Source organism: Heterocephalus glaber, unplaced genomic scaffold (assembly GCF_053883595.1).
Source record: "Heterocephalus glaber isolate CG9 unplaced genomic scaffold, H.glaber_assembly_v1.0 deba00001067, whole genome shotgun sequence".
In the NCBI taxonomy this organism is placed as follows: domain Eukaryota; kingdom Metazoa; phylum Chordata; class Mammalia; order Rodentia; family Bathyergidae; genus Heterocephalus; species Heterocephalus glaber.
Genome location: NW_028258187.1, coordinates 4,776,323 through 4,802,358, shown reverse-complemented (window position 1 = coordinate 4,802,358; position 26,036 = coordinate 4,776,323). Strand labels below are relative to the sequence as shown.

General features: G+C 38.6%; 1 protein-coding gene across 6 annotated transcripts in view; it reads left to right on the top strand.

The window, feature by feature from the left end:
* Spata17 (spermatogenesis associated 17) overlaps positions 1 to 26,036 on the top strand; it is a 195,474-nt gene that overhangs the window by 104,129 nt on the left and 65,309 nt on the right. For 5 of the 6 annotated variants that reach the window (XR_015450762.1, XM_004867388.4, XM_087209869.1 and 2 more), the window contains exons 7-8: positions 6,375 to 6,578; positions 12,834 to 12,982. Coding sequence is in view for 5 of the 6 variants with exons in the window: in XM_004867388.4 (XP_004867445.1) it covers positions 6,375 to 6,578; positions 12,834 to 12,982 (353 nt within the window). In the remaining variant the exon portion in view is untranslated. The remainder of the gene's footprint in view (positions 1 to 6,374; positions 6,579 to 12,833; positions 12,983 to 26,036) is intronic. The other variant, XM_087209870.1, reaches the window with a different exon arrangement.

Genomic DNA, 26,036 nt, shown 5'->3' with positions numbered 1-26,036 from the left:
CATTGCATGGGAATGCTTTAGTTTTAATAATATTGATCAAGATATCAAAATAATTTTTTAAAATATACATTTTTGCTAACTTCGTAAAACCAGCTATATTGGGAATAATATTTGACTTAAATTATCTCTCTTCTATTGTGTAAGGAAAAGATCAAAATACACCTTTGGCTTTTGGTATGTGAAATATATGAGAAAAAATGGATATCTTCTAGAATGAAGAAAGTATACTGCAGTAGTAAGGGATTCTTCTAAGAGTAAATTTTTCTGTAGAACTACTTTCCCTTTGTACTGTGTACCTCTAAGTTCTCAAATTCTCCAGAAAAACTCAAGCTAAATGCAGTTACTTTTTTTTGAAAGAATCCTCTCTTCTGCAGCACTGAAGAATTCAGGAGGCATGGTTTTGAATAAGTATACAAACAACCCAGTGAAGGTGGATGAAATAACACCCTCGATGGTGTCTGTTATGGTTTGAGATACCAGAAGAGGGCCAAAGGGCCCCCCATTCCCCCTGAGTTATTATTTTCACTTTCTGGTATCTAAACTTAATATGAACTCACTGCAACTTTTTTAAACTGAAATCATTTACGTGTGTGTATGTGTGTGTGTGTGTGTGTGTGGTGTTGAGGATGGAACCCATGTCCTTATACGTGCCCAGCAAGAGCTCTACTACTGAGCTGTACCACCAACCCTAAGAAATCCATTCCTTAACTGAAGTAAAAGAAGACAAAAAGCATTTATGGTCAGTGAATAGTTTAAAAAGTCTTGCTTTCTGGAGATAAGTGCTACAAAAAACCTAATCTTGTGAATCCCTAATGTGCTCAAGAAAGTTGTATCCCTTCTTGGGTGCTACACCCGAGGGTGGGTGTGGTGACATCTGCAGTGCACGTACAGCATCCCTGCTGTGGCTGAGGAGTGACCATGACTCCTCTTAGTTCTCAGCAGGAGTAACTGAATGCAGAATATCTTACTAAACGCTGGGCTGTAACAGTGTGTTAACACTCTGACTGTCTCCTAACAGCAGGGCAATTATTTGCTGAGTGGGATTTTTATAAATCCCCAGGCACTAGTATATTCTGATAATTATGATGAAGTGCACTGGTCAGTGTTGATTCAGCAGTCCCTACTCTCGTAAGTATTTCATTCACAGTTCTCTGGCCTACTTTTTCTTTCCTAGGTATTAGAAATCTGTACTACTCTCCTCTTCTTCCTTAATGTCTTATTTTTCAAAAACGTATTTGCTTCAATCTTGGGACAATATATTTTAGCCAGTTCCCTTTGGAACTGTTTATCTCTTACACATTCACAAATTTTTAATCAAGGAGCATGAAGAGTATTAAATTTTGTTTCTTTTTGTGGGACTCCATAACCTCTATTTGCTGTGTAACTGTCACTTTCAAAAGTAAAAGTTGAGTTCTCTTGTCTACCCTGTATACTTACATTCTTACCGGTTTTTTATTCCTGGAATAAGCCTTCTTTCAAATTATGAGAAATTACTATTTCTCACATGGTAAAATATGAATCTGAAACATTAGTAATTATGGTTTGGGGATTATAGGTACACATAATCCTGTTTCATATTCTTCCTGTTTTATAGAAATGTGTTTTAAAGTAAACCTCAATAACAAAGACAGGAGAAAAGCATTACACTACAGCTTCCCCCAGGCAATTACAAAATAAAGGTCAGTGTATGAGTGGAAAATGGCTGTGAAAATACTCTTTGTGAAATAAAACAGTAAATGCTCTAGATATAAGCAGTATGTCCATTTGTTTTCAACTTAGTTGCACGTTCAAATACTTGTGTGTCAGAATAACTGAGAAGAAAAAAGCCAACCGATAGATTGTTAAAAATATGGAATGGTTCAAAATATTAATGTGATGCTAAGGGTGACTGGGTAACAAATGGTACATTTGCTCGTTGCTCAACCTGACATAATTAATATTCCAGGTCACGCTTAAGTTCCCATGATAGAGGGGCTGAAGGAAAGAATTCAAGAAAAATATATATCTATTATATAACTCATTGCCTTTTTTTTCCTTTTGACGAGTCAGAATCATAGGCTTTAAAAAAACCCAGTTCTTTCACACCTCATTTACCGTATTCACCACTGGGCTGGCAGTCAGCAGCCAGGCCCGATGCAAGGAGGTCAGTGAGAAGCTATTAGCAGAGCCTTCTCCTGAGACTTCTTGGGTCTTATTGAGTTGAATGTTAGCATGACAGTACTGCAAATAACTCAGTTGTAGGCTTTTTCTTTCTTTCTTTTTTTTAAACAGTTAGCACAGATTTCCCCATAGTGTTGGTCACTCTAGAAAATTATTGCTGAAAGTGAAGTCCCCAAAGCTAGCTTGGCTACTGCCCCTCTAAGTTGTGAAAAATGTGAAAACTGGAAAATATGTCACGGTCCCTTAGGGTTATTTCCACCTTTTGTGACTCATGGTGATATGTGAAAAAAGCAGCAGCAAACCATTATTCATAAGTGGCTTAGAAATTATGAAATTTGTCAGCTGAGAAAATAGTGTATTTAGATTGTTTTATCTATGTAAAGAAATAATAATTAAATGACTATAGAAATATAAATAGTGTTTTTGCTTACTATAGGCATCGAGGGAGTCCTGTGATTGTTTTTATTGAGGTAAGCTAGCAAATGTATTAGATTAATGTCTAAAATACTGACACCTTGAAGATTTTAAGTTATAGATTTGAAATTCAATTAAAATATATTTTCTATCTATATTTGATTTAAATTGCAAAGAGAATACACATGAGGAGGTCTCCATATAGGTTGCAAAATATAATTTAAGAAAGCTATCATGTCTACTGATCTATTTGCATTTCCCATCTAGCCCATGTATACACGTGCATGCAAATGCAGAAGGAATCAAGATTCCTAATGCGGTAAAGTTAGCCGGTAGTGGTTATTCATGTAGACAGATATTTTTAAATGATAAATTATAATCTAGTTGAAGTGTATGTATTTTACCATTTTCAATTTGTAAGGGTGTGAAAATTTTACTAATAAACTAACAAACTACCTAGAAAATTTTTAATTTGTGGGAGTGTGAAAATTTTACTAATAAACTAACTTCAATTAACTAGATCATCACTGACCAGATGATTTATTTACATTTTATGTAAAAAAGACTTTTAGTATAACATTTATTGTCTTTTCTCATAACAACTGTATATTGTCATCATAGAAAATCAACCTAAAAATCATCTTTAAAATTACTATCCACTTAAAAATTACTGTCCACTTAAAGCTATTGTGAATATATGTGTATATATTTTCTTTCATTAACATTAATTTAAGCTACCTATGTATCCACTTTATGTATATTTATTATGATCATGAGGTAATGTGAGCATGGCATTAAAAATACTTTATATAACTGCCCTTTAACATTTTTCAGCATAATATGTTTTCTTGTATCAATCATAGCAAGGAGTAAATCCAAAAGAGCCAGTTCCAAAATATTTTTAGATATACTAAATGTTTTTCACTAACTTTTTTTTATAGAATAAAATTTTGAAATAAAAACACTTGAGTTAGAGGAAACTGAAATGGATCTGTGATAATTAAGGTCAATATCAAAATGTCTTTTAAAATAAACTAAAACTGATATGTTAAGAAAGGGAAAAGGGCCGAATCTGTAAATTCCTTGAAATCAGTCCATAAGACTTTGAAATAAATCTCAAAAGTTTTCCTCAGATGTTTATGTGGCTTTGGAAGGCAACACTGAAATAGCTTTATGGGCTTTTCTAAACTGCACATTGTTGTTCTAGATGAGCATTTATTTATCAGATATGACAAAAATGTCAAAGTTTAAACTTTTGAAAAATACAGTGAAAGACATATTACCATGAATCCCTCTCAAAATACTCCCCTTCATTTTCAACACATGTATCCCATTGTTCAATGCTTTAATTAGAATACTGATATAACTTATTTAAGAGGAATACAACTGTACCCCAAATACATGCCTCCAAATGAACTGGAAATTCTCCCACCCTCTCTCGTCCTATTGCTTACTTCCTCTGCCTTGCTATGGTTTGCATGTGATTTGAAGCAGTACTGTAAGTCTTTTTTCATGAATATCTTTAATTGTGCTCCCATGGCTCCCTTGATTTCCCAAATGGATTCAAAATATTGACCTTTCATGGTCATTCTGACTTTGGGGAAGAGCCAAAGTTGCATGGTGACAGATACTATGAAAAGGTAGATGACTACTTACTAATGTTTTTATGAACCTGCCTTTCCATTGGATGGTATTTGGAAGCAGCATTTACCATATTTTTGATCACTCTTCATAAAGACATGCACAAAAGATGACTTCCAGAACTGCTCCAGAAATTGGAAAGAATGATGGAATAAGTATGCTCAAAAATAGAAGTATTTTGAAGGGATATCTTAGTTACTTTCTTGTTTCTAGGACAAAATAACCAACACTCACAAGTCAAAAGAGGAGAGGTCTATTTTCGTTTACAGTTTGTAGAGGTTTCAGTTCGTAGTTGGCTGGGTCAAAGACAGAGTGGCACAGCAGATGGGCATTGAAGTGGAAAAACAGTCTCTGGCATGGCAGGCAGGAAGTGAGTCTTCCTTCTTTCCCTTTTTATTCCATCCAGACTGCAAGACTATTGGTTGCTGTCACACCACACCCACACCCAGGGTAGGTCTTCCTTCTTGAGTGAAGCTATCATCCACAACCAGAACTATACTAAAACTAATCAGTGGACTAACCCAGTATCACACATCCATGATCCATTATCACATCCATGATCCATTCACTCCCAAAAGCCTCATCTATGAGTGCATGAGGTTTTGAGGGACATCTAGATACAAGCCAGAACAAGAGAATTAATGACAATGTGTCTTTTACTGTAATTTTTAAATTTAAACACACACTGAATATTTTGATCACCCCTTGTATTAAGTGTCTGCTTTGTGACTAGCACTCTGCTAAGCCTCGGTTGCAAAAATATCAGAAACAGAACTAGCCTCTGTGATCCAGCTGCTTGCTTATGTATAGGAAGCATGATACACATAAAAACAACTCTGAAACAATGTGATAGGCACTGTGCTGGAGATAGCACCAAATTATTAAGGAAACATTAGAGTGAGGACATTGAATCAAGCCTGCATTGATGTTCAGTTACTGAAGTGTTAAATTAGAAACATAAAATTTTGGTGGATAGATTTTCAAAGACTGCTATCCTGGTTAATCTTAATATTTTTGAATTACTGAAGTAATTATAGGGAGGAACATTTATGGATATGATAATGGCCTAAGAGAAAAGTCCATTTTTAGGAAGCACAGATAGACTTAATAGATATATTCCTTATATAGTTCAGAATATCCACAGATTGACCACATAACTCATGCTAACCTTTAAAGTGTAATTTTTCTCTATGAATATGAACATGCATGTATGTACTTATGTACACAGAAATGTATGCATAAGTATGTATGTGTTTGTTTGCTTTTGTTTCTGTGGAAATAAAATATCATCAAAATATGCTGCTGTCAAAGTATGGTTCCCTGGAGTCTGTGTACTCAAATAATATCAGATTTTCAGAAAACAGACATCTGCTAATCTTGAATTTAGCATTTGCCACACACATATCGATGGAGCTCTACAGTATGACAGATGTTGTGCTAAGTAGGTCTAGACTATTTTGAGGCAATATGTGATGAAGTAGATGATAGAATTGCAAGGGCAGCATTACACTACAGAAGCTCAGCACCTAACCAGCTCGTCTATACAGGGTGTAATTTTGAGTGATAACTAATATACTTTGCATGTGTGACACCACTTTGACTATCAAAGTATAGGGCTTAGAATAGCTAACACGAAGGTGTGTTATTCAAATAACCAGATATTTATTGAGTACAAACTTTGCACCCCAAAGTAGCTCAAGCATTGAAACTTTTCATCTCCTGTAATGAAACTGTGACTTACAAGTACAGTGAAATGCAGTAATTTATCATTAAAATCTGAAGTAAGTGTTTTAAGGCCCTCTGTTATTTTTTCCTTAAATGCAATAACATAAATATGCAGTGTGTGGTGGATAGAAACTACAGCTCAGTGGTTTTTAACATTTGCTATTCAATCTTGTGAGATGCTAATGTTGTTGCTGTAGCATGGAGACAAAGTGTGATCGCTTTGCAAAGTCTTTGCAGGTGAACCTGAGGTCCACCTGTGATTAAGAAGCAGGGTGATAGTTCACACTTGACCTTAGCCAGCAGGCTGAGAAGCGATTGGAGTGGTAGTTTAAAAATTCCTTAAATGTATGAAAATGTACAGGGTCCAACTTCATCTTCCTATGTTTTATATGAAAACTACAGATAAAAACCAAAGCTGCTTTCTTCTGCTTTAGATTCCAGGCATATACAATTCACCATTCAGAAAAGAGCCAGATCCTTGGGAGCTGCGGCTGCAGAGGGCAAAGCCTTTGGTTCCCCAGAGACGGAGAGTCCAGCAGAAGCAGTGTGCAGGGCTGGCCGACTGGCTGGCCTGCACCAGCGCCCGCTCCTTCCCTCGGTCCGGTAGTCTTCCTCCTATCAATAGGAAGCCCTGCCAGGTACTAATTAGACCTGTGAGAACTTTGTCTTCTCTCATTTTATTCTTTTCATCTTGGAAAACCCAAACTCGATGCTCGGTAACAACTCTCCACCTCCCCTCCCTCACCATGTCATGGCATATTTTTCTTAGCTTGGTGGCCTTATGTTGCAGCCATGTTGTAGCACATGTTAGGTAAAATAAATACAGGAAGGAGACGTCTTTTCTTTTCTCAGGCTGAATCCCATTACATGGGCCTGTGACAGTTTGTCCACTCGTTTGTCTGGGGACACGGGTGACTGCCATGTTGCAGCGCTGTGAATAAGGTCGCTATCCACATGGGTGTACGAACAACACTCCCTCTTTAGGGTATCTGCCTGGGGCGGGGCATTCCCGGATCACCCAGAAGCTGAATTGCAGTTTTTACTGTTGCCCAAGTACCATTCTCCGTTCCCTCCAACAGTGCCCCAGTGGCCCCAGGTCTCCATGTCTTTGTCTCTGCTTTTCATTTCCTGGTTACTAAGAGCTACCCTAAAAGGTGTGATATAGTATCGCCTTGCAGTTTTGACTTGCATTTCCCTAATCATTCCGTTTTAAGCATCTTTTTATGTTCTCATTGGTCATTGCTGTATCTTCTTTGGAGAAATGTCTGTTCAAGTCCTTGACTCACATTTAGGGTTGCTTTTGTTGTTGAGTTTTAGGAGTTCTCTCTATATTGTGGCTATTAATACCTTATCAGATCCAAGGTTTGCAAATATTTCTTACCATTCTGTGGGTAGATGTTTTTACTCTACGGATAGTGTCTTGCTATTTAAATAATTAATTTTTAAAATGAGTGATGAGAGGAAAATTATTTCTTACAAAAACCTAATTTTAAATTACGTAAGTTACTGGTAAAGTGTATACTAAAGAACTAAGCAAATGCTTCTCTGGTGTTGAATTTTGTTGTGCTCAATATGAAGTTAAAGATAGATTTTGCCTAAAACCTAGACCTTTTATGTAAAAATATTATAAAGTATTTGCTGCAATCTATTTTGGAAGTAAAGCTGTGTACGTATTATCACGTGTTTAATCTAACCTCCATTCTGATGATGACCCATATCTTCTTATGTACATACCATTTTAAGAATGACTTGGTTTTGAGAATTAGAGATACCCCAAAACAAAGTTAACCCCACTGAGTTTTCAGAATTTAATGGCAGAAGTGATACCCTATGGCCTTTTCCTTAGTCTGTTTGTTAGAGAAGAAGGAAGTCCGCTTTACATTCCAGGGCAAGAGATTATGCAAAGCCTGGAGAACCAGAAGGCAGAGGTCATGGGGCCTCTAGAGACCCCTACGCCCTAGCCTTGAGCTAGCCTCAGTAAGACGGCCTGTGTTCTCTGCCCATAGAAATTTGCCCACCTTACTGCAGTTATTTGTGATAGCTTGTGTTTCCACTATTTATAATTATGCCTTGAACTCCCTTTAATTGTACATTTTTCCCTTTTCAGAACTGCTGACTGATAATTAGTATTGCTAACAGATGCCTAAAACTATATTGTAGAAGTCATAAAAATAATTGAAAATCTGTGAGGTCAGTTTCTCCCTTAGGCCATTTTCTGTTTTTCCTCATCTCTGATTCCTTTGGAATCACACCCATAGCAGTATTTTAAATCACCTTTAAACTAATCTGTTTATCCAAATAATATATAGAAGCTGCTAACTCTTCCTCTTTCTGAAATATACCAAGAGGCTATATTAATAACAAAACAACGAGGCTGAGTACTTTCAAAAGAAAAGAGGTTTATTTAACACACAGTTTTGGAGGTTGGAAATCCAACATCAAGCAGCTCTGTCTGTCTGGCCCACATGACAGCAGGACGAGAACAGGGAGGGGAAGGGCCGGCCGAGCCATGAGATGCCCTCACATCACAGCAGCGTTAGTCCCTCCTGGGGTGACACTCTCACGACCCCAAAGACTCCACTGCTCTCAATGCCGTTACTGTGTGGACCAAGCTTCCAGAGCACCTGTCCTTGGTGTGAACCATGGCACAGCAGGGAGGAGGTGAGCGACAGGATGAGAGGGAGTGGGGGAATTTCCATTTGGTTCGGAGACATGTATTTCGAGCACAGTTGTATTCCCTTTAAATAAGTTATACCAATTAATTAATTAAAGCATTGAAAATAGCTTAAATGTGAATTTAAAGTACATTTTATAAATAGCTGAATTTTTACCATTTGGAGTTATTCACATTGCTATTTATTTCTATTAGAACAAGTAAGGGTATTTATATAAATCATCAAAATAGACAATTAAATTTTGTTATTCTGTAGAGAAAATAGCTTTAGTACTTCTGTTGCTTGTATATTAAGTGTTCAGTTTTTAAATATACAGATATTAAGCACTAAGTGGTTGTTGAGCTACCAGGTATAACGCTGCATTTTGAATATTTAATAATCCATGTTGCGTGTTATATTTATTGAGATAGTTATTGTTGCCACATGAGTTTTATGCAGCTTTTTAGGACATGGAAAAATTATATGGTATGCATAAAATAAAGTGGAAATGCCCTGGAGATCATGTGCTCACATTACTATACTGCACACTATGCACAGCATTAACTATTCAGCATATTTTGTAGGTGCCTTACAGCGTTTCCGTATTTGCTTACTGCTTTGGTTTTATTATACTTTTATGAGGTGGTTTCTGCTATATTTGTTTGTATTCACCCTTCATCTCTATTGCCACACTTTCCTCAATACAAGTGTTATTTCTTACACAGCTTTGCCCCTCCATGCTTCCACGTGCGAGTGTAAATGTACGCTCCTGTACCTAGTGTATTAGAAATGCATGGGCAGAAGATGGATAGATAAAAGATATATTTAGATATTGTATGTTTATATGAAATGTGTGTATAAATGGTGTAGTCAGATATCCATATGGAAAATATATATGCATATATGGAAAAAGAGAAAATGCAAATATATAAATGTATATATATTCAGTATCCATATGGAAGATATATATGCATATACAGTGTATAAAAATAGAAAAATATACAATTATATACTTCATATGTATGAGAGCAAATGTGGAGAGAGAGAAACATATGTTTGTGTAGGGAATATATGTAGGACTTCATAAATACATATATGTGCATGTATACACACACAGATAAATTACGTTTATCTAGCATTCCATAAAATGATATCTGCTACTATATTCTTTCCTTCTCCCTTTTTCTTCCTTTATTCTCTCTTCTCTTCTCCTTTCATTTTTCCTTCTTTTTCCTATCTCCTTCATTCTTCACATCATGTTCCTTCTCATCCTCTGATCCTGACATTTCTATTTTCTCCCTTTCTTGTCCTTTCTTCCCCTATCTTTCTTTCTCTTTTTTATTTTCTTCCTTTGCCTCCTTCTTCCTTTTTTCCTATTCTGTGCTTTTCTTCCTTCCTGTTTCCTTTTTTATTTTCACAGAACGGGATTGTTTTGTGTTGTTTTGTTTGACTGATCCACATTCCCTGTATGTTATCTAATTATCTGTGTCCTCTCTAGATTTATTAATCATATCTTGCACCATAGGCACAATCTTTGCTGTTATCTGAGTAATTATTTCTGATTTCATTTTTCCCAGATCCTCTTTTGTTGCTAGTTCAGAGAGTCCAGGTGATTGAGCATCAGATTGTTCCATCTCGTTTCCCTTTGGGGTTGCTGTAGGTGATCCAGAAGTCTGTTTTTGAGGCTTGTTTATGTGTCTTCTCATTTCCACAGTGGGGGGGTGGTGGTTCTGGCGCCCACGCAGCTCACCTTCTCTGCCCTAGGAGCTTGGGATGGCAGCGGGGGAGCTTCCTTCTGGGTGCTGGGACCAGCTCAGCTTCTCTGCCCTAGGAGCCTATGTTATCTAATTAATAAAAAGTTCAATACATCATTGAGGACATTTAAAAATATGCCCAAATGAAAATATTTGAACAAAGTACTGTACTGGCCAAGTGATTTCTTCAATGTATAGGACAACTATACAAGCTAAGAGTCCAGGAAGACAGGTAGGGTCACACTGAGTCCTGGGGGGGCTATGTATCCTAGGGATCAATTGTTAGAAATGAACACAGTAAGTACATCTAAAGTTTGAAGCTATTTCCAAAGTCTGGGGTCACATGTTCCTGGATCACCTTATGGTCACGTGATCTCAGGCTATCAAAGGAAATACAAAGTACCAAGGCTTTGCCAAAAGGGAAACTTGCTCATTCAAGGAGATGGACTGTTATGCTGAAGACAGGACATGAACTCTCTAAAATACAAATCCATGGGCTGAGCACTGAAAGACACAGGGAAATGGACATGGTGGCAGGAGGCCAGATGGTGAATCCAAAAGACCACAATTATTTTCATTCTAAGCTGCTGCTTAAGCAAGGCTCCTTTTCTTTCATTTCCTAGTCTCATTGGAATTAGTGAGTTCTAGCACAGATAGGAAGGTGAGTCTAGGAGTAGATGTGTGCATGTTCATATGTCAGTAAGTGTGAAAACCAAGTGTGGCCACTGAGACTACCACTCCTCCATGTGGGTGCTGGCCTCTTCAAAGTCAGAGCTCAGACAATTCTTTTATTTCTCCTCCTCCTCCTCCTCCTCCTCCTCCTCCTCCTCTTCTTCTTCTTCTTCTTCTCTTCTTCTTCTTCTTCTTCTTCTTCTTCTTCTTCTTCTTCTTCTTCGACAGGGTCTCTCTATGTAATTCAGGCTGGCCTTGAACTCACTTTGCAGCCCAGGCTGGCCTCACACTTGGGGCAATCCTCCTGCTTCAGCCTCACAAGTGCTAGGGTTGCAGGTGTGTGCCACCATGCCTGGCTCTCTTATTTTTTTGATGCTATGACTGCTCAAACCCTTCTTTATACTCTTCTTGAAACTAATAAGAGTAATAATGGGAATAGTGCCTCCCTCAGTATCAGGTTTGTGTGTTTAGTGTGCCCTGGGTAAATGCTAACCATGTTACATTCTCCTACAGAAGAGCAAATGTGTGACATAGATATTATTCCACTCCACAGATGATGAAAACAGGCCTGGAGAAGTAATTTACCTCTAGTTACACAACTACATATTAATTCTTTTTAACCATAGAAAATACGAATCTGCTAAAAAAAAGTTTGGTTTCTTCATAGCAGACCTACAATCACATTGCTGTATCTTTAAAAAGTAAAGTTCTAATAAAAATCCATTAACTACTTTCAAATATAGCAATCCTGTTGTCCAGCTGTGAAAAGTACTCGATGATACTTATTTGCCATTTGTGTTATTTACGGTCCATGACTTTTATGGTAACTGGTTCCTATTATTGGTTTCTATTAATGTAAAACATAAGTGAACATAAATGAGGCGTGAATCATTTCTTTTTATTAACCCCACCATCTTCACTGAGAGTGCGCTGCGTTTCCAGCTGCGCCTTGTTAGTGATAACCTATTGAAAGGAGAGATTTTGGAGAGGAAGGAGTTGGACTAGAAATCTTCATTTTATATTACTTCTCTCTGGCATGAAAGTGGGAGAGAAAGAAAGTGATGTGTAATTAATGGTACAGCAGAACCATGAGCTGCCTCTGATTCATCATGTGTGTAACGTGATAGCAATTAGACAACTAATGGATCTAGTAACCAGTATAAGTAACTACTACCTTCAGAGCCAGATATCTTAAGTCACTTCACAATGTCATGTGTTCATGTCATCAAAAGGTTGTTGTTGGTTACAGAGTAATGGAAAAATAGAAGTTAGAATAATAAGGAACATTAAAATATGTTAAAATTTTGGGGCTTTCTCTGTATAGGTGGCTAGCATTTCATCTGAAAATCGGTCTTCATTTAAAAGCTTTAATTTAATGAAAAAACCCATATGCTCTCCTATTTCTGTTTATAGATAGGCTCCTGGAAAGCTGTGCTTGAGGTTATTTTCTGGTATTTTTCTTAAAAGCGAGAGAATTGTGTTTAAATGGTATCAGAAGAAATGTTCTTTTGAAAATTAGTAAACAAAGCAACTCACAAGTTTGCAAGTTACAGCATGGAAATCTTTCCATGTAACTCAAGAAACTGCTGCTTAATCTAAAACATTTTTAATATAGCAATTTTACTTGAAGTAACATTCCTTGAAGATAAATGCTATTCTTATTTTTGATATCCCTGTATCTCCTAACTCAGAGAAGAATCAATTGTGCTTTAAAAAATTAGTTGCTATACTTTGTGTATGTTCACTAGCCTGGGCTGTCAACAGTGTCAAAAAAGTCTTCCACAGTAAAGTTCTGTCTCACTGGTCTTCTCAGGGGCCCTTCCGAAATATCAACGAAGTGTTAGAGCAGCGCTACAAGCCTTTGGAGCCCACACTGCGAGTGGCACAACCGATAGATGAGTTAACGCCGGCCAGACAGGAGTTCCAAGGGCAAGAGTGGGTGCGAAACATCAGTGACAAAATGTGAGTTCTTCGCTTACAAACAGAGCTTTGCCATGGTTGTGTCTCTGAATTCCCTAATAGTCTTTATTTCCTAATATGATAGAGAAACCTTTATTTGTGACAAGTGGTAAAGCCACTCTTGACCTGCTCAAAAGCAGCCACTTTATAACATGTAAATATTGTACCTGAAGTCAGTGTTGATGGCAACAGACATACATGTGGTGTGATTAAAAAGATGCTAAATATTTAAATTTTTAAAAATCTATTACAGTAAAGCACACATTGTCATTAATTCCCCTCAATAATCCTTCCTCTCACTTTGAAAACACATATCCCACTTTCTTGCCACTTCCTGAAGCAGTTCTGAAAATCCTTTTGTGAGTGTCTACTTGTGCTCTTGTGGCTCCTCAGTGGCCTAGACCAGTGCAAAGCATTTACCTTTCATGGTCATTTTGACTTTGGGGAAGAGCTGAAGTCACACCATCATGTTTTTAGGAGCTTGCCTTTCAGCAGCGTTCATCACATTTTTGATCACACCACCCGCAAAAGAGGATTTCCACATCTGCTTCAGAAAGTGGCAACAAAGATGGGAGAATTTGAAGGGTGATTAATGGCAATGTGTCTTCTACTGTAGTAAAATTTATTTAAACACGCACTGTATTTTTCGATCATGCCTTGTATACTACTCAAAAGAAAAAAACAAATATGCCACTACCCCCAAATATGTATGTGTATGCTTCTCAAAGATAAAAAAAGAGCAAATGGCATTTTAAGGAAGTGAGAACTATGCATGTGTGAAGGTGATATTTTTAATGTGAATATAAATGTATTTGTGATGGTTTTACAACAATATCCAACAAAATGAAAATAAATTTTGGACTACATTCCATTTGGATGCAATTATATAACCTTATATTTTTAATAAATTATGTAAAACAAAGGAGGTTGGTTTATGACTGAGGGAGGTGACAGAAGAAATAGAGAGTTACCTAACATCATGTACAATTTTATATTATTAACATTAATGATTTAAGTCTCAATATCCACATCTTTCCCCTAGGTACTTCCTCTCTCTTAAGGTACTTTGTCATCAATAGAGTCATAATGTCATTTATAAATAGGTCATTTAAAATCTAGAATAGTCTTGTTATTATTATCACTTTGTAACCTATCATACAATTATAATTACAATGTATCTTACAATAAGTCATTATTATTTATATATAAATGATAATCACATTATTGTTATTATAATACAAATTATTATAATTACAATGTAATAATTTTAGTATAGTATGAAATATCACTATAAATTCTTGTATACTACTATAATATAATGTAAAATGTTGCCATTATTAGTTATGGTTGTTTGCACAGTATAAACCAGGCAGTAATTATCATATAATATACTGTACATAATAATAATTTATATAAGAATAATAATGAAATAGATTTAAAAGTGTGTTTATTTATATAAAGAAACTAGAATTACAGCTTAGCTTTCACAGTGAGTTTTGGATCATTTTTTTCAGTCAGATATATATATATATTTGTATTATAATCATAAATTTCTCAAAAGACTCTTGAAAATTTTCACACAAACTGACATGAAAGATAAAATTGGCAAGCATCTCGAGTAATTTTTATAAAATATTTTATAGCAGTTACTTGAGGTGAAAACAATTAGCTATAGGGTATTCAGATTCAGCAATTAATTACATTAACCAGTGTACAATGAATGAGAAAATAAGTAACATTTTTTCCAATTAGTTATGGGAGGTAAATTTGTTTTACCTTAGAAATTATAAAAGATTAATGCTCTGATTTAGTCAAGCAAAATATGCAACTTAGTGATAAATAATATATGAAATTACTCATAATTATTTTTATATATTCAATCATGCAAAGGTTTGTAAAATAACAAGATCAGTTGCTGAAATAATTCAGGTGATTATTGACCATTTCATTCATATTTCTACAGAAATCCCTGTATAGTAAAAGTACTGTGATAAACTTTCTTAATATTTTCCTTGATAAGCCTACAAAGATCAGATTCAATAAGCTCTCCAGAGGAAGAGCTCAATTTATATTTTCCATAGAACATTTGTGAGCATCTTTAGTCTATATAGTTTTGCTAATGATCCTCCTTTCAGAGATGGAAACATACCTAGATTTATCAAACCAGTCAGAAATGTAAAGAAATTACTTGTAGGTTCAAAGCCATTTGTTTTTAGTAGTGAGGCTGAGCAATCGGTCTTACCAATTAGCCTAAAGAGAATTCCACTATTAGGAAAATTGAAACACTGATTTTGTAGCACTTCTGAAACTACTTTGGTGTCTATATATTGATTAATGCCTAATTGCACTTGGTGTGGCAAAAATTGGAGATTTAAATTTTATATCTCTGCCAATCATAATTGTGATAGAAACTGGGAAAATGGTCTATCCTCTAATAGAGATCCATGGTTTTTTTAACTCAGAGGTTCCATAGCCACATTTCCAATTTTACCTGTGAGGAATTAAAGGCAGTATGTTTATCACTGTCCCATGAACTTACTCATGAACCCCCTATGTAAACCTGGGAAGTACAGCCTTTTATTTCTAAGCTCATGGCTTAAAGGGTAACATTCTATCTGAGGGTCTGATATAGTTAGCGATCTAGTTTCCATACCATTATGAAAATGGCCCTGTGTGTTAGTAGAAGGAAGATCACCTTTGGGAGTAGTTCTGCGTCTGCTCAAATCTTGGCTCCCTTACACAACAGCAGTGTGATCTTAGGAAAGCACCTCAGCCTCATTGATCCCCTATTCCCTGTTTGTAAGGAAGAAATAAGTGTTTCCATAAGAGGGTATAATGAGGATTGAATGAAATAAAGAATATAAAGTGCCAAGAACACACTAAGGTCTTAATCAAAGGTAAATTATTATATGCTTTTTATTTGCTGCGAGCATCATAATTCTCCACTTAAGACGTCAAAGAAGGAAGAGGAAATCGCCAATTCCAAAGATAGTCTGGATATCCTCCATCAAGCTCCAGAACCAAAGTTAAGAAGGACCACAAGCAGAGCTGTCCAAAGCCACAGTGTACCGACTTCACCGGGGCTTAGGTTACAAGACAGCTCTCCCAATGCAACAGTCAGCTAAGGCTGCTGTAGTTATGTACCAGGAATGGGGAAGCTTAAGTACCAGAAACCTGTTATAGTCCTAGGGTTCTGCAGGCCAGCAGTCTGAAGGCAAGGTGTTGACAGGCTTGGTTTCTTCTCAGGGCTGTGACAAGGAACCTTTGTGGGCCTCTTCCCCAGCTTCTGCTTGTGTGAAGTCTTTGGCTTTCCTTGGCTCGCAGGGGCAGCCTGCTGGTCTCTGCTCTCATCTTCGCGTGGGTTCCCCTGGGTGCCTTTCTGTGCCCACGCCTCCCTTTCTCATGAGGACACTGGTCACGTTGCATCTGGGCCCACCTTGCTCCAGTGTGACCTCATCTTTATTTAGTATGTCTGCAGTGACCCTATTTCTTCCTAGGTACTAGGGATCGGGGCTTCGACACATCAGCCTGGGGAGAGCACAGTTCAACCCATAATATGTAGTACGTTTCTAGGTAGCCATTAGCTGTGGCAAAAATGCTTCTTAATCACAGGCTAATAGGTGATATCTGCTGTTCGCCTGTGTTCTGTAAGATAAAAACAGAGCAATAATAATTTACACAGAGTATGGATTACACAGGGTTGTCTGGAAGTAATTTTAAAGCTTTGCTTTTTGGTCTTGTTTTTATAAAGATTCATCCCATTTTCTCATGCCTTCTTGAAACAGTAATTTTTCTTAGTCATATGTCTATCTGTGAGAAGCTAAGAAATTAAATAATTAGTAATTGTCATGGATCCTTTCTATGGCAAGCTGTCACCCAGATATTTATTGATTAACAAATGTTTGCGTGTCTGAAAGAGTTCTAGGCTCTAGGGATACAGCAGTGAACGCAGTGAGGTCTCTAGTCTCATAGGATGTTACAGCTCGAGACCCAACTAGAAAACCTAGTGAAACTCTAAGTGAGAATTACTGTGTGCTGCATAAACTGGTTGTAAGTTATGACAGTTTTTTGTACTGGGGAAGTGAAGCCAGGGGTTTCACATTGAGGCACATCCCCAGCCCTTTTTTGAGACAGGATTTCACTAAGGAACAAAGTTGCCATCCTGGAATTACAGGCCTGCACCACCAGGTGTGCTCAACACTGTGTTGTTTTAAATACAGAATATTTTCTGGTCTCTGATGATTTACAGAAATGTCCATCCTTCCTCTCTTCCTTCCTTCCTTCCTTCCTTCCGTCCGTCCTTCCTTCCTTCCTTCCTTCCTTCCTTCCTTCCTTCCATCCTTCCTTCCTTCCTCCTTCCTTCCTTCTTTCCTTTCCTCCCTCCCTCCCTCCCTTCTTTTCCTTGTTTTTGTTTTTGTGGTGGGGTATCAAATGCTCTGCCTGTGCATTCTAGACAAGCACCCTAGCACTAATTTAATCCTCAGTCTCACTAGGGAAATGTTCTTGAAAGAGAAGGAGTGGAATGGAATCCTGTAAAAGATATCTAAGATTTTGACAAACAAGAGAAAGTAGATAAAAATAGGTTGATGATGGGAAAAATGTTGGTAGGAAAGTTATCAGAACAGTCACCAGACTGTTTTGAATTTTCCCCACAAAGAGCTTCAAGACCAAGGAAATCCATCCTACAGGCAATAGACAATTATTTAAGACTTCTGAGAAAGAGCATGTTATAAGAGAACATGAATTTCTTGATTTCGAGAAAAATATGCTGCATGCACTGAAACCCATTGGGAAACCGATAGCAGGGCTCAGCCTTCTATTCCTTTTCCTGGCTTTCTTCTTTCTATAGATGAACTTTGAGTGACGACTTCTATTGGAGAGACTTTAACTCCCACTTCCAGGCCACTGATTCATTTGACCCTCCAAGATCTTGCCCCTCCACTGCAGAATAATATTCTCTTCTTGACTTGGGTGTGCAGTGCAGTGCCACCGCCCCAGCTGAGATGTGGAGTCACCTCTTCCCCTTCTCCAGCATCACTTGGACCCCGTCAGGCCTCAGGTCCCGCCATCCTACCTTTTAAATACCTTTACCGTTCTACCTCTGCTGTCTTAATTTAGGCTCTTAGAACTTCCTACTTCAGTTGCTGTGGAAGGCCTTCTATCTCATCTTCCCTGTCTTTCACCGACCCACTGCCTTTTACCAGACCCACACTCATGAAGTTCAGTGTTGCTATTATTTCCGTCCCTTTTATGCAAACAGATTTTAATTCCTTTTGCATGAGACAGGTCACTCCGGACCTGGCCCCGCCTCAGTTCTGTAGTTAATCTTTGCCATGTCCCACAGTGAGCTCTGCGCTCAGAGATACTGAGCCATTCGCATCCTTCATTGTTCCCAGCTCTCTCCTTTCCCAAATTGCCTCCTCCCTCAGTTTACTCAATCTTCTCAGAGTCACTAAAAACGAAATAAAAAGGCGTTGTGCTTACTTTCTAAAAAATTGATGCCATAGCACATATTTATTGGAAAAACCTTAAACATTACTCAGTGATCCCCAGACACGTTTTCCAGGGAAACTACTGCCAATCATTTCTGGGTGTCCATCCAGTCGTTTTTGTTTGCGTACATAATATAAATGTATTTATGCTCCTTTATTCAAATGAGGCAGAATGTTATGAGAACGCTACTTCTTCATAGGAGATGGCTATCGGAGAGAACCCTAGGGTTTGAAGTTTCAGAGGAGAACATATCAAGGAATATTTTCAGATGTGAAAGTGCACCATGCAATTTGTTTACATAAAATGGCTAAAAAGTCGTGACTATGAAGAGGTGGAAGAAATGAGAGGCTAGAATAGTATCAGAGCTACCAAAGTTAATGTTCAATTTACTCATGAAACAGCAGGATGGAATGGCCTGGGAAATGGTCAGTAGGTGATGCAGGGTGTGGTATGGGCCCCCTTAAGTTTTATGAGAGGTGTGAGATCTTGTATGCCAACACATTAGTCTACTCTTATCCATATAGATACATCCCATGACCTGCAGTGAATGATAAAATCCATAGATAGTTTTTGTGTTTGTTGCATTTTTAAAAAACAATTTGTTAGCATTTAATGAGCCCCTGTCCCATGGCTTCAAGCCACCAGGACACAGGCCCCAACACCCTTAATCTTCTCTCAGCTCTGCTGCTGAAGAATTTGGCCTTCTCGAGTACAGACTGCTTTGCGAGCTTTCCCTTCCCAAGAGCTCTGTCATAGCTCTAGAATAAAGAAGAAAAAAGAACTTAAACATACCGTGTGTGGGGCAGGTTATCAGCTCCTGGTGGGACTGTGGAGAGGCTGTCAACCCAAACTTTCTAGGACCCAGTTGGGCCATGTTTCTGACCTGGGCACCAACAGCATCCACCAGCGAATCAAAACTAGCAGATTCTCTCCGAGAACCCAATCACACTACCACAGATAGTTTAGAAAAACACTATCTGTCCTATGTGCTTTCCTTATTAGTTTCAGAACTTCTTTGGTTTCCTTTAAAGGAAGCACTCTATAGTTTCTCTTTGGTGTGTCTGAATTGTCAGTTTCACTCTTCTTATGCTTTCGGGCCATCATTGACTCATTCCAGGGTTACCTAATATCAAGACACTGCAAAACAGCAGCAGTGAGTAATTGTGCCAGTGCTGAGTAGCCAACAGGCAGGTGGCCCACACAGCACGGAAACTGCACGTAGAGCAATGACTGTGTCCTAGGTGGGCTGGGGCAGGAATGGCACATGCGATTTCATCACACTCCTGAGAGTGGCACCCAGCTTAAAACCTATGGATTGTTTATTTCTGTAATTGTCATACCACTGCCATTGACCACAGGTAGCTAAGAACTTGGACAGTGGAACTGGAGATGAGGGAGGGACTACTGTAACTTCTATGAATTATAAGGATCCTACCTCAGTGCAGAAGCCTATCATTGTGCAGGCTATAACTGAATCCAAAGTAGAGTGAATTTAGCAAATTGCAACAGAAATAAGTGCCAATTGGTGAAGATAGGCAGAAAAATGGCCCCAAAAGACTCCATGTGTTCTATTCCCAGGGACCTGTGAATGTAACTTCCTGTAATAAAATGATGTGATTAAATCAAGGAGTTTTTAGATGGAGAGATTATCCTGGACTCTGGGTGAGGCTACACTCATCACGGAGCCTTTAAAGTGGAAGAGGAAACAGAAGGAGATTTGGTTACATTTTCGGAGGTCAGAGTGATGCCATGTGAGAAGGGCTTCGCGCATCTTTGGCAGCTTTGAAGGTGGGGTATGGTACGAGGGCCACCACCAAAGAGGACACAACCTGTAGCCAGGAAGTAGATTCTCCCTGAGAGCATCCGTGAGCAACACAGGCTGCCAGCACTTCCGCATTGGCTCAGCAGGGCCCACCTCACATATGTGACCTCCAGCATAGTAAGGTAGTTAAGTTGGTGTGGTTTAAACCACCAGAGTTACGGTGATTTGTTACAGCAGCAATTGGAAAAGAAAATACAAGGTTTGGCCCTAAAGTTTTTCAAATCAGGGAGCTGCTTGCTAGGTCAGACTTTCCTGTTTTGGTTCATTATAAGCCTGAGCAAAACTATAACCCCAACAACCCTGACCCTGACACTTGCATCATAAGGATTCTTGTACATTTAGGGTGTGGATATTGAGGATTAAAATATATGACAGTGGGCTAGGGATTTAGCTCAGTGGTTCCGCCACCTGTCTCGCAAGCACAAGGTCCCGAGTTCAATCCCCGGTACCAAAACAAAAACCGTACAAAACAAAAAAATGTATGATAGTGACTTGACTTAAGAGGAGATGTTCATGATTAAATTCCACTGTAACTGTATATTTTAAACTTTTGCAGACAATCAATAACTGTTTCTCCGTGTGTTGGAAAATAAAAGGTGTTACTGCTCTGATAGTTATTGGGGTGGTGAAGTGAGAGATACCCTATAAACATTTAGTACCAGAGACCTAGTGTCTCACTTCTTGAACTTCTCTAACCTACTGAAACTAAAAAATATTCCATACCTGTGAATTTTATATGCTTCCAATTCCTGCAAATTTGCAACTTGGCTTACATGAAAGTCCTGGTAAATGGTGGATTACAAGCTTTTAAATATTTTTAAATATTATTCCTAATAAAGTATTAGCATCATTTCATAGGCATTGCTATAGGAGAAATGTTGTGGGAAAGATTAAGAATGTAGCTCAAAATAATGGCTTTAAAAAGGACATTTAGAATGGTAGATATGGATAAGATCTGGTTATATTTATCGCTAAATAATAGTGGAAAGGAAATTTAACACATCTCAAAAATTTTTTTGACTTGTGTGATTTTTCAAACACTTTGGACTCTTAGCATTTGCATACTGTCTGAACTGTTATTGTATTATGATAAATAGGGATTATCACATACTTTCAGATAATGTTTTCTTAACAATTCAACTTTTATTTGTAACTCTTCTATTTATTTTAATTACTAGCACAGTGTGCAACATTTATTAATCAGTAGAGCCTTTTTAAGTTAAAATACTAAATTAGCTCACCCCATTAACACAGAACACTCCAAACAAGCAGTAATAGGAGAGGTAGTTACTATGGTGTGAACCATATTATACATGCAGGTGCTCCAGGCCACAGTTAGGCGTCATTACCCTCTTTTGATCCAATATTTCTCTACCTCTCCCAGCTAATTTCCAGGGGAAACTTACAAAGCACTGCCTTCATTTTTCCAGCTTAATTTTTCTAATGAAGTTCTGGTACTTTATAACACTGGGGATATAGATAATAAGCCTGTGTATAATTAAGAAGTTCTAGAATTTGTCTGCAGAAGAGCCCTTTATTACTTTAGCTATGCAGAAAGGACTGTGCCATTGTTTCTTTAAAAAAAAATTTTGTTTTTCGCGTAAATTATGACAGAATGAGAGAATTCTGTTCTTGTAGACATCTAAGTCTAAAGAAGTTTAAGATTTATAATTTCTACACAATTTGATCATTTGGAATGCTTTTAGGGAGATGTCTGAGGTATTACACATACTTTTAGTGTATGCAATCAAACAAGTCATACTAAGTCACTTTTAGTGTTTTGTTAGGTTTTGGACTTAGCTAAGCACTCCCCCTCAGACTTTGCTGAATGTATGCCAGAGAAAGGTTGGTTGAATGACTTGCAGTGCAGGACAGATACCCTGTGTGTCACACTCCCGTGCATCCTTACACGGATGCATCCCATGTTCTTACATCCCATGCTCTGTTTGTCACGCCCTCATATGTTCTCATGTAGTTCTCAGTGCATTACAATTTAGGGTTCCAAAGCAAGCAAAGAAACTTGAAGGCTGAACAGAAGCTTGCTGGGTAGAGTGAGGAGGACAGCAGCCCCGAGCCGCTGGCCTGGTCAGAGCCACCGTGTTCCGAGTGCACAGCCCCTGGGGTTCCAGTTTGCCCTCTGAGCTCTGTGGTGCAGCTCAGCCTGTGAGGGCACAGGAATGAGACGGGGAGTGCAGGTTGGAAGCAGTGCCACATGTCCCACGATGAGTATTTAGACTTCAGCTTGCAGAGACATTGCAAAACTGTCCGTCCGGGGCACCACCTTGTGGAGACAGAGATGTCACTCTCCTGCTGCTGTGGGTGGCTTAGAAATGGGGCTCACCGCAACAGATAGTGCGGGCACAATGGCCTTGGTCCAGTTCACATGAAAAGGGGACTTGTAGTAGGACAGACACCTTGGGGAGGGAGAGAAGAGAAAGCCTGGCCAGCTGCTTTGTGGGCAGAATCCAGGGAATCCTGAGCCAGAATCAGGGTCAACCTGGTAGGGAGGTCAGGGATACAGACCCAGTTAGCATCACTGTGTCAGAGCTTTACTAGTTGCAAAGAACAAAGATCCACTTGAGGGGACTCGGGGAATTACAAGCATGCTGAAAAGATGTGGTCACAGGAATCCTACAGAGGAGCAGAGAACTGAAGAAAACCTGGACTGAGACAGCACCCCACGGGCTGCAGGGGCGCGGCTGGCTTCCCCTCCTGGCATCTCTGTTTCCCTCTGCAGCCAGGCTGCTTCTCTCTGCTGACTCACGAAGCATAAGCTTTCCTGCCTATAAATCAACATAGCCTTCTAGCTCAAGAACCCACTGGTAATTCTGATTTTCTGACCAGAGTCCTAACAGAGAATCTGTTCTGCTCATTTCTGAAGAAAATGGCCCATCCCAGGCCTAGGCTTAGAACACAGTGGTTAATGAGTGTCTGTTAAATTAATGGATATGTTAAGCGAGCCCAAGGCTGGGCTGGGGGGGGGGTGTCTCACCGCATGAAACGCGGTGCTTTAGGAGAGCGGGGCCCTGAGAAAGAGCACCCTGACTGAGGAGGAAGATGGGAGGAGGGGTCTTGACCTCTTCACTCATCGTTTCTCACTTTGTTGACAGGCTAGAGAGGGATGCTCTCGCATATCTAAAAAGAAAAAAGCAAGGAAACATTGCAGGTTTGATAAGATAGGGGATTTAGCTACCAGTTTATTTTGGAGTAGCTCTATTTGAGGTTCCTATTATGTAACTAGGTAAATGTTCCTAGTGACCACATGAAAATACTGTTCTTCAGTTCAAGAAAGACACGGACTTGAAGATTTAGAAATCATCTATGTAGAGTTTATCGTTAAAACCTTGGTGGTGGAAGGGTCCCCCAGGGAGAAACTATATAGAGAGAAGATTAAGTGCAGATTTCTGGGAATTGCTTTAATGTTAGGGCAGTGATTCTTAGTCAGGGTTGCTTAACTGCATCACCTTATATACATAAGAATTCCCGAGCCCTGATCATGGATAGTTCAGCTCAGTAGGCATATATATTTGGAAAATACACCCAGATGATTCTAATGTGCAGTTCTTGTTAATTTAAGCTATTGGCAGAAAATGATGAGTCAGCCAAGAAACTGGAAAAGCAAGAAAGAGAACCAGGAGGTATGGTGCATGTTAAAGGAGAAGAGAATTCATATAAATAGCAATGAGCACTTGATGTAGGGTTCAAGTTCAGTGAGGACTAAAATGAATGCACTGGATTTGGCTATTGGAAAGTCATGCGCTGGCGGCCTTTGCTTTCTGCTTTAACTCTTACCTGCTTCTAATTTCTCCAGTATTTTCTTTAGGAAATAATAAAAGAACTTGTCAAAACAGGACATGGCACAGGAAAGGGGCTCAACTAGTGGCAGCCTGGAAACAGAGGGAAGGGGAGGAGCCCAAGAGGAAGGAGCAAGGCAGCAGATGTAGTCCCAGATCCAAACCCCCACCCAGGCACCCCCAAATGTGTGTTCACTGGTCTCCTTGTTGCCTCTCAAATCGGTCACTTTGACAATGAAAATTAACCATCCGCAGACTGGGCTTGGTGGCACATGTCTGTAATCCTAGCACTCTGAGAGGCTGAGCCAAGAGGATGGCCGGTTGGAGCCAAGCCTGGAAAACAGCACTGTGGTGAGCGAGCCCCTGTCTCAGAATATATCAGGGTGTACACCCCTCCTCTGTGCCCAGCTACCTGTGCTTTTAGTTGATCTTCCCTATAACTCTATACTATGACTCCTCCTCTATTCAGCCATGTTGGATCTCTCAAAATGAAAAATGGAAACGTGGTGGGAACGTAGCTCAGTGTGAAGGCCCTGGTTTTAATCCTCAACACCAGAAAAAAGAAAGAAAGAAGATTAACAGTCATCACAGGATGTATGATTGACAATAGTACCACTTTCCTAGGATGTTATTTTAAATAACGCATTTTAGAATCTTGCTACAAATTGACAACTAGTCCCCTATATGTTGCAGAATCTGTATGCTTCTGCCTTTAAAGTCATTTTGGCATATGTCTGGTATGTTCACAATTTCTTGTGAATAACTAATGCTGATGTGTTGATCTCATATAATCAGATCTCATGCAACAAGGATTTTGCCACTAGTTAAGATATAATTCATCTTTTCAGAGACCTTGAAGTAATAGGGAGGACTAGATACTCACAAATTTTGCAAACTTTGTGAGCTGCACGTAGCTTCCAGGTGTGTTTTGTGGGATGCCATACAGCTCTGAAAATGAATCGAAAGTAATTAAAATGATAATGAAATCTTTTTAACATCTACATTTTCAACTTATGTTAAAAATCAGGAGAACTGGAAACAGAGTTCCTGCAGTCTTACATGATAACAATCGATTAATATTTAGACACTGCAGGTCTTGTGTGTGACTCATTTCTGTCACCTTCCCGGTCCTACTAGACAGTTTGAGTTCCACATTCCTCAAGAGCAGAGCCCAGGACTTGCGCACTACACCACTTAGATCAAATAGTAGGTGTTTGACAAATAGTAGGTATTCGATGTCTTTTATATGTGGAATTTTGACTCTTGAGCTTGAACTAGATTTGATTTGTTTTGTTATTTTTCAGTTTCATCTTATTTTGTTTTCAAACTTTCTTAAGAATAATTGAGTAAGTACTTCTTACTGTGCTACAATGGATTTTTTCCCCCTATTTTTTTCTTTGCTTCAAATTATAGTGATACCTCGATTCACAAACTCAATTCTCTCCATGATTCTGGTCACAAATTGAAGTGGACAAGAACCGAATTCAGTTTCTCCATGAGGTCAACATTGACCTTGACCTTGGAGTTTGATTCAACTCTCATCCAATGTGGTTTGTGACCAGAATCATGGAAAGAATCAAGTTCACGAACCGAGGTACCACTGTACTGCTCCGTTTTGGCCACTACAAAGCTCTTCCTCTTGCTCCTTCTTTTCATGTGGTTTGGACATACATGTTAGGCACAGGTTGGGGGTGGCTCCCACCACTTAATCTGTACCTCCATTTAGGAGTGTTGGTCTCCCCAGTGTTGTTGGCAATGCCATGGGTGGGGCTGCTCATAGACTGACATCTTCATGAATGAAATTTATGATATTGTAAGCACTTGCTAAGTTTCTATTGTACAAACAGAAAAAAAAATTTGGCAAAATTCCTGCTTCACGTAATATAAAAGAAAAAGTCAATGATTTTCAAATAGATTCTTGTGTAATTTATTACATTATTTAGCGCAT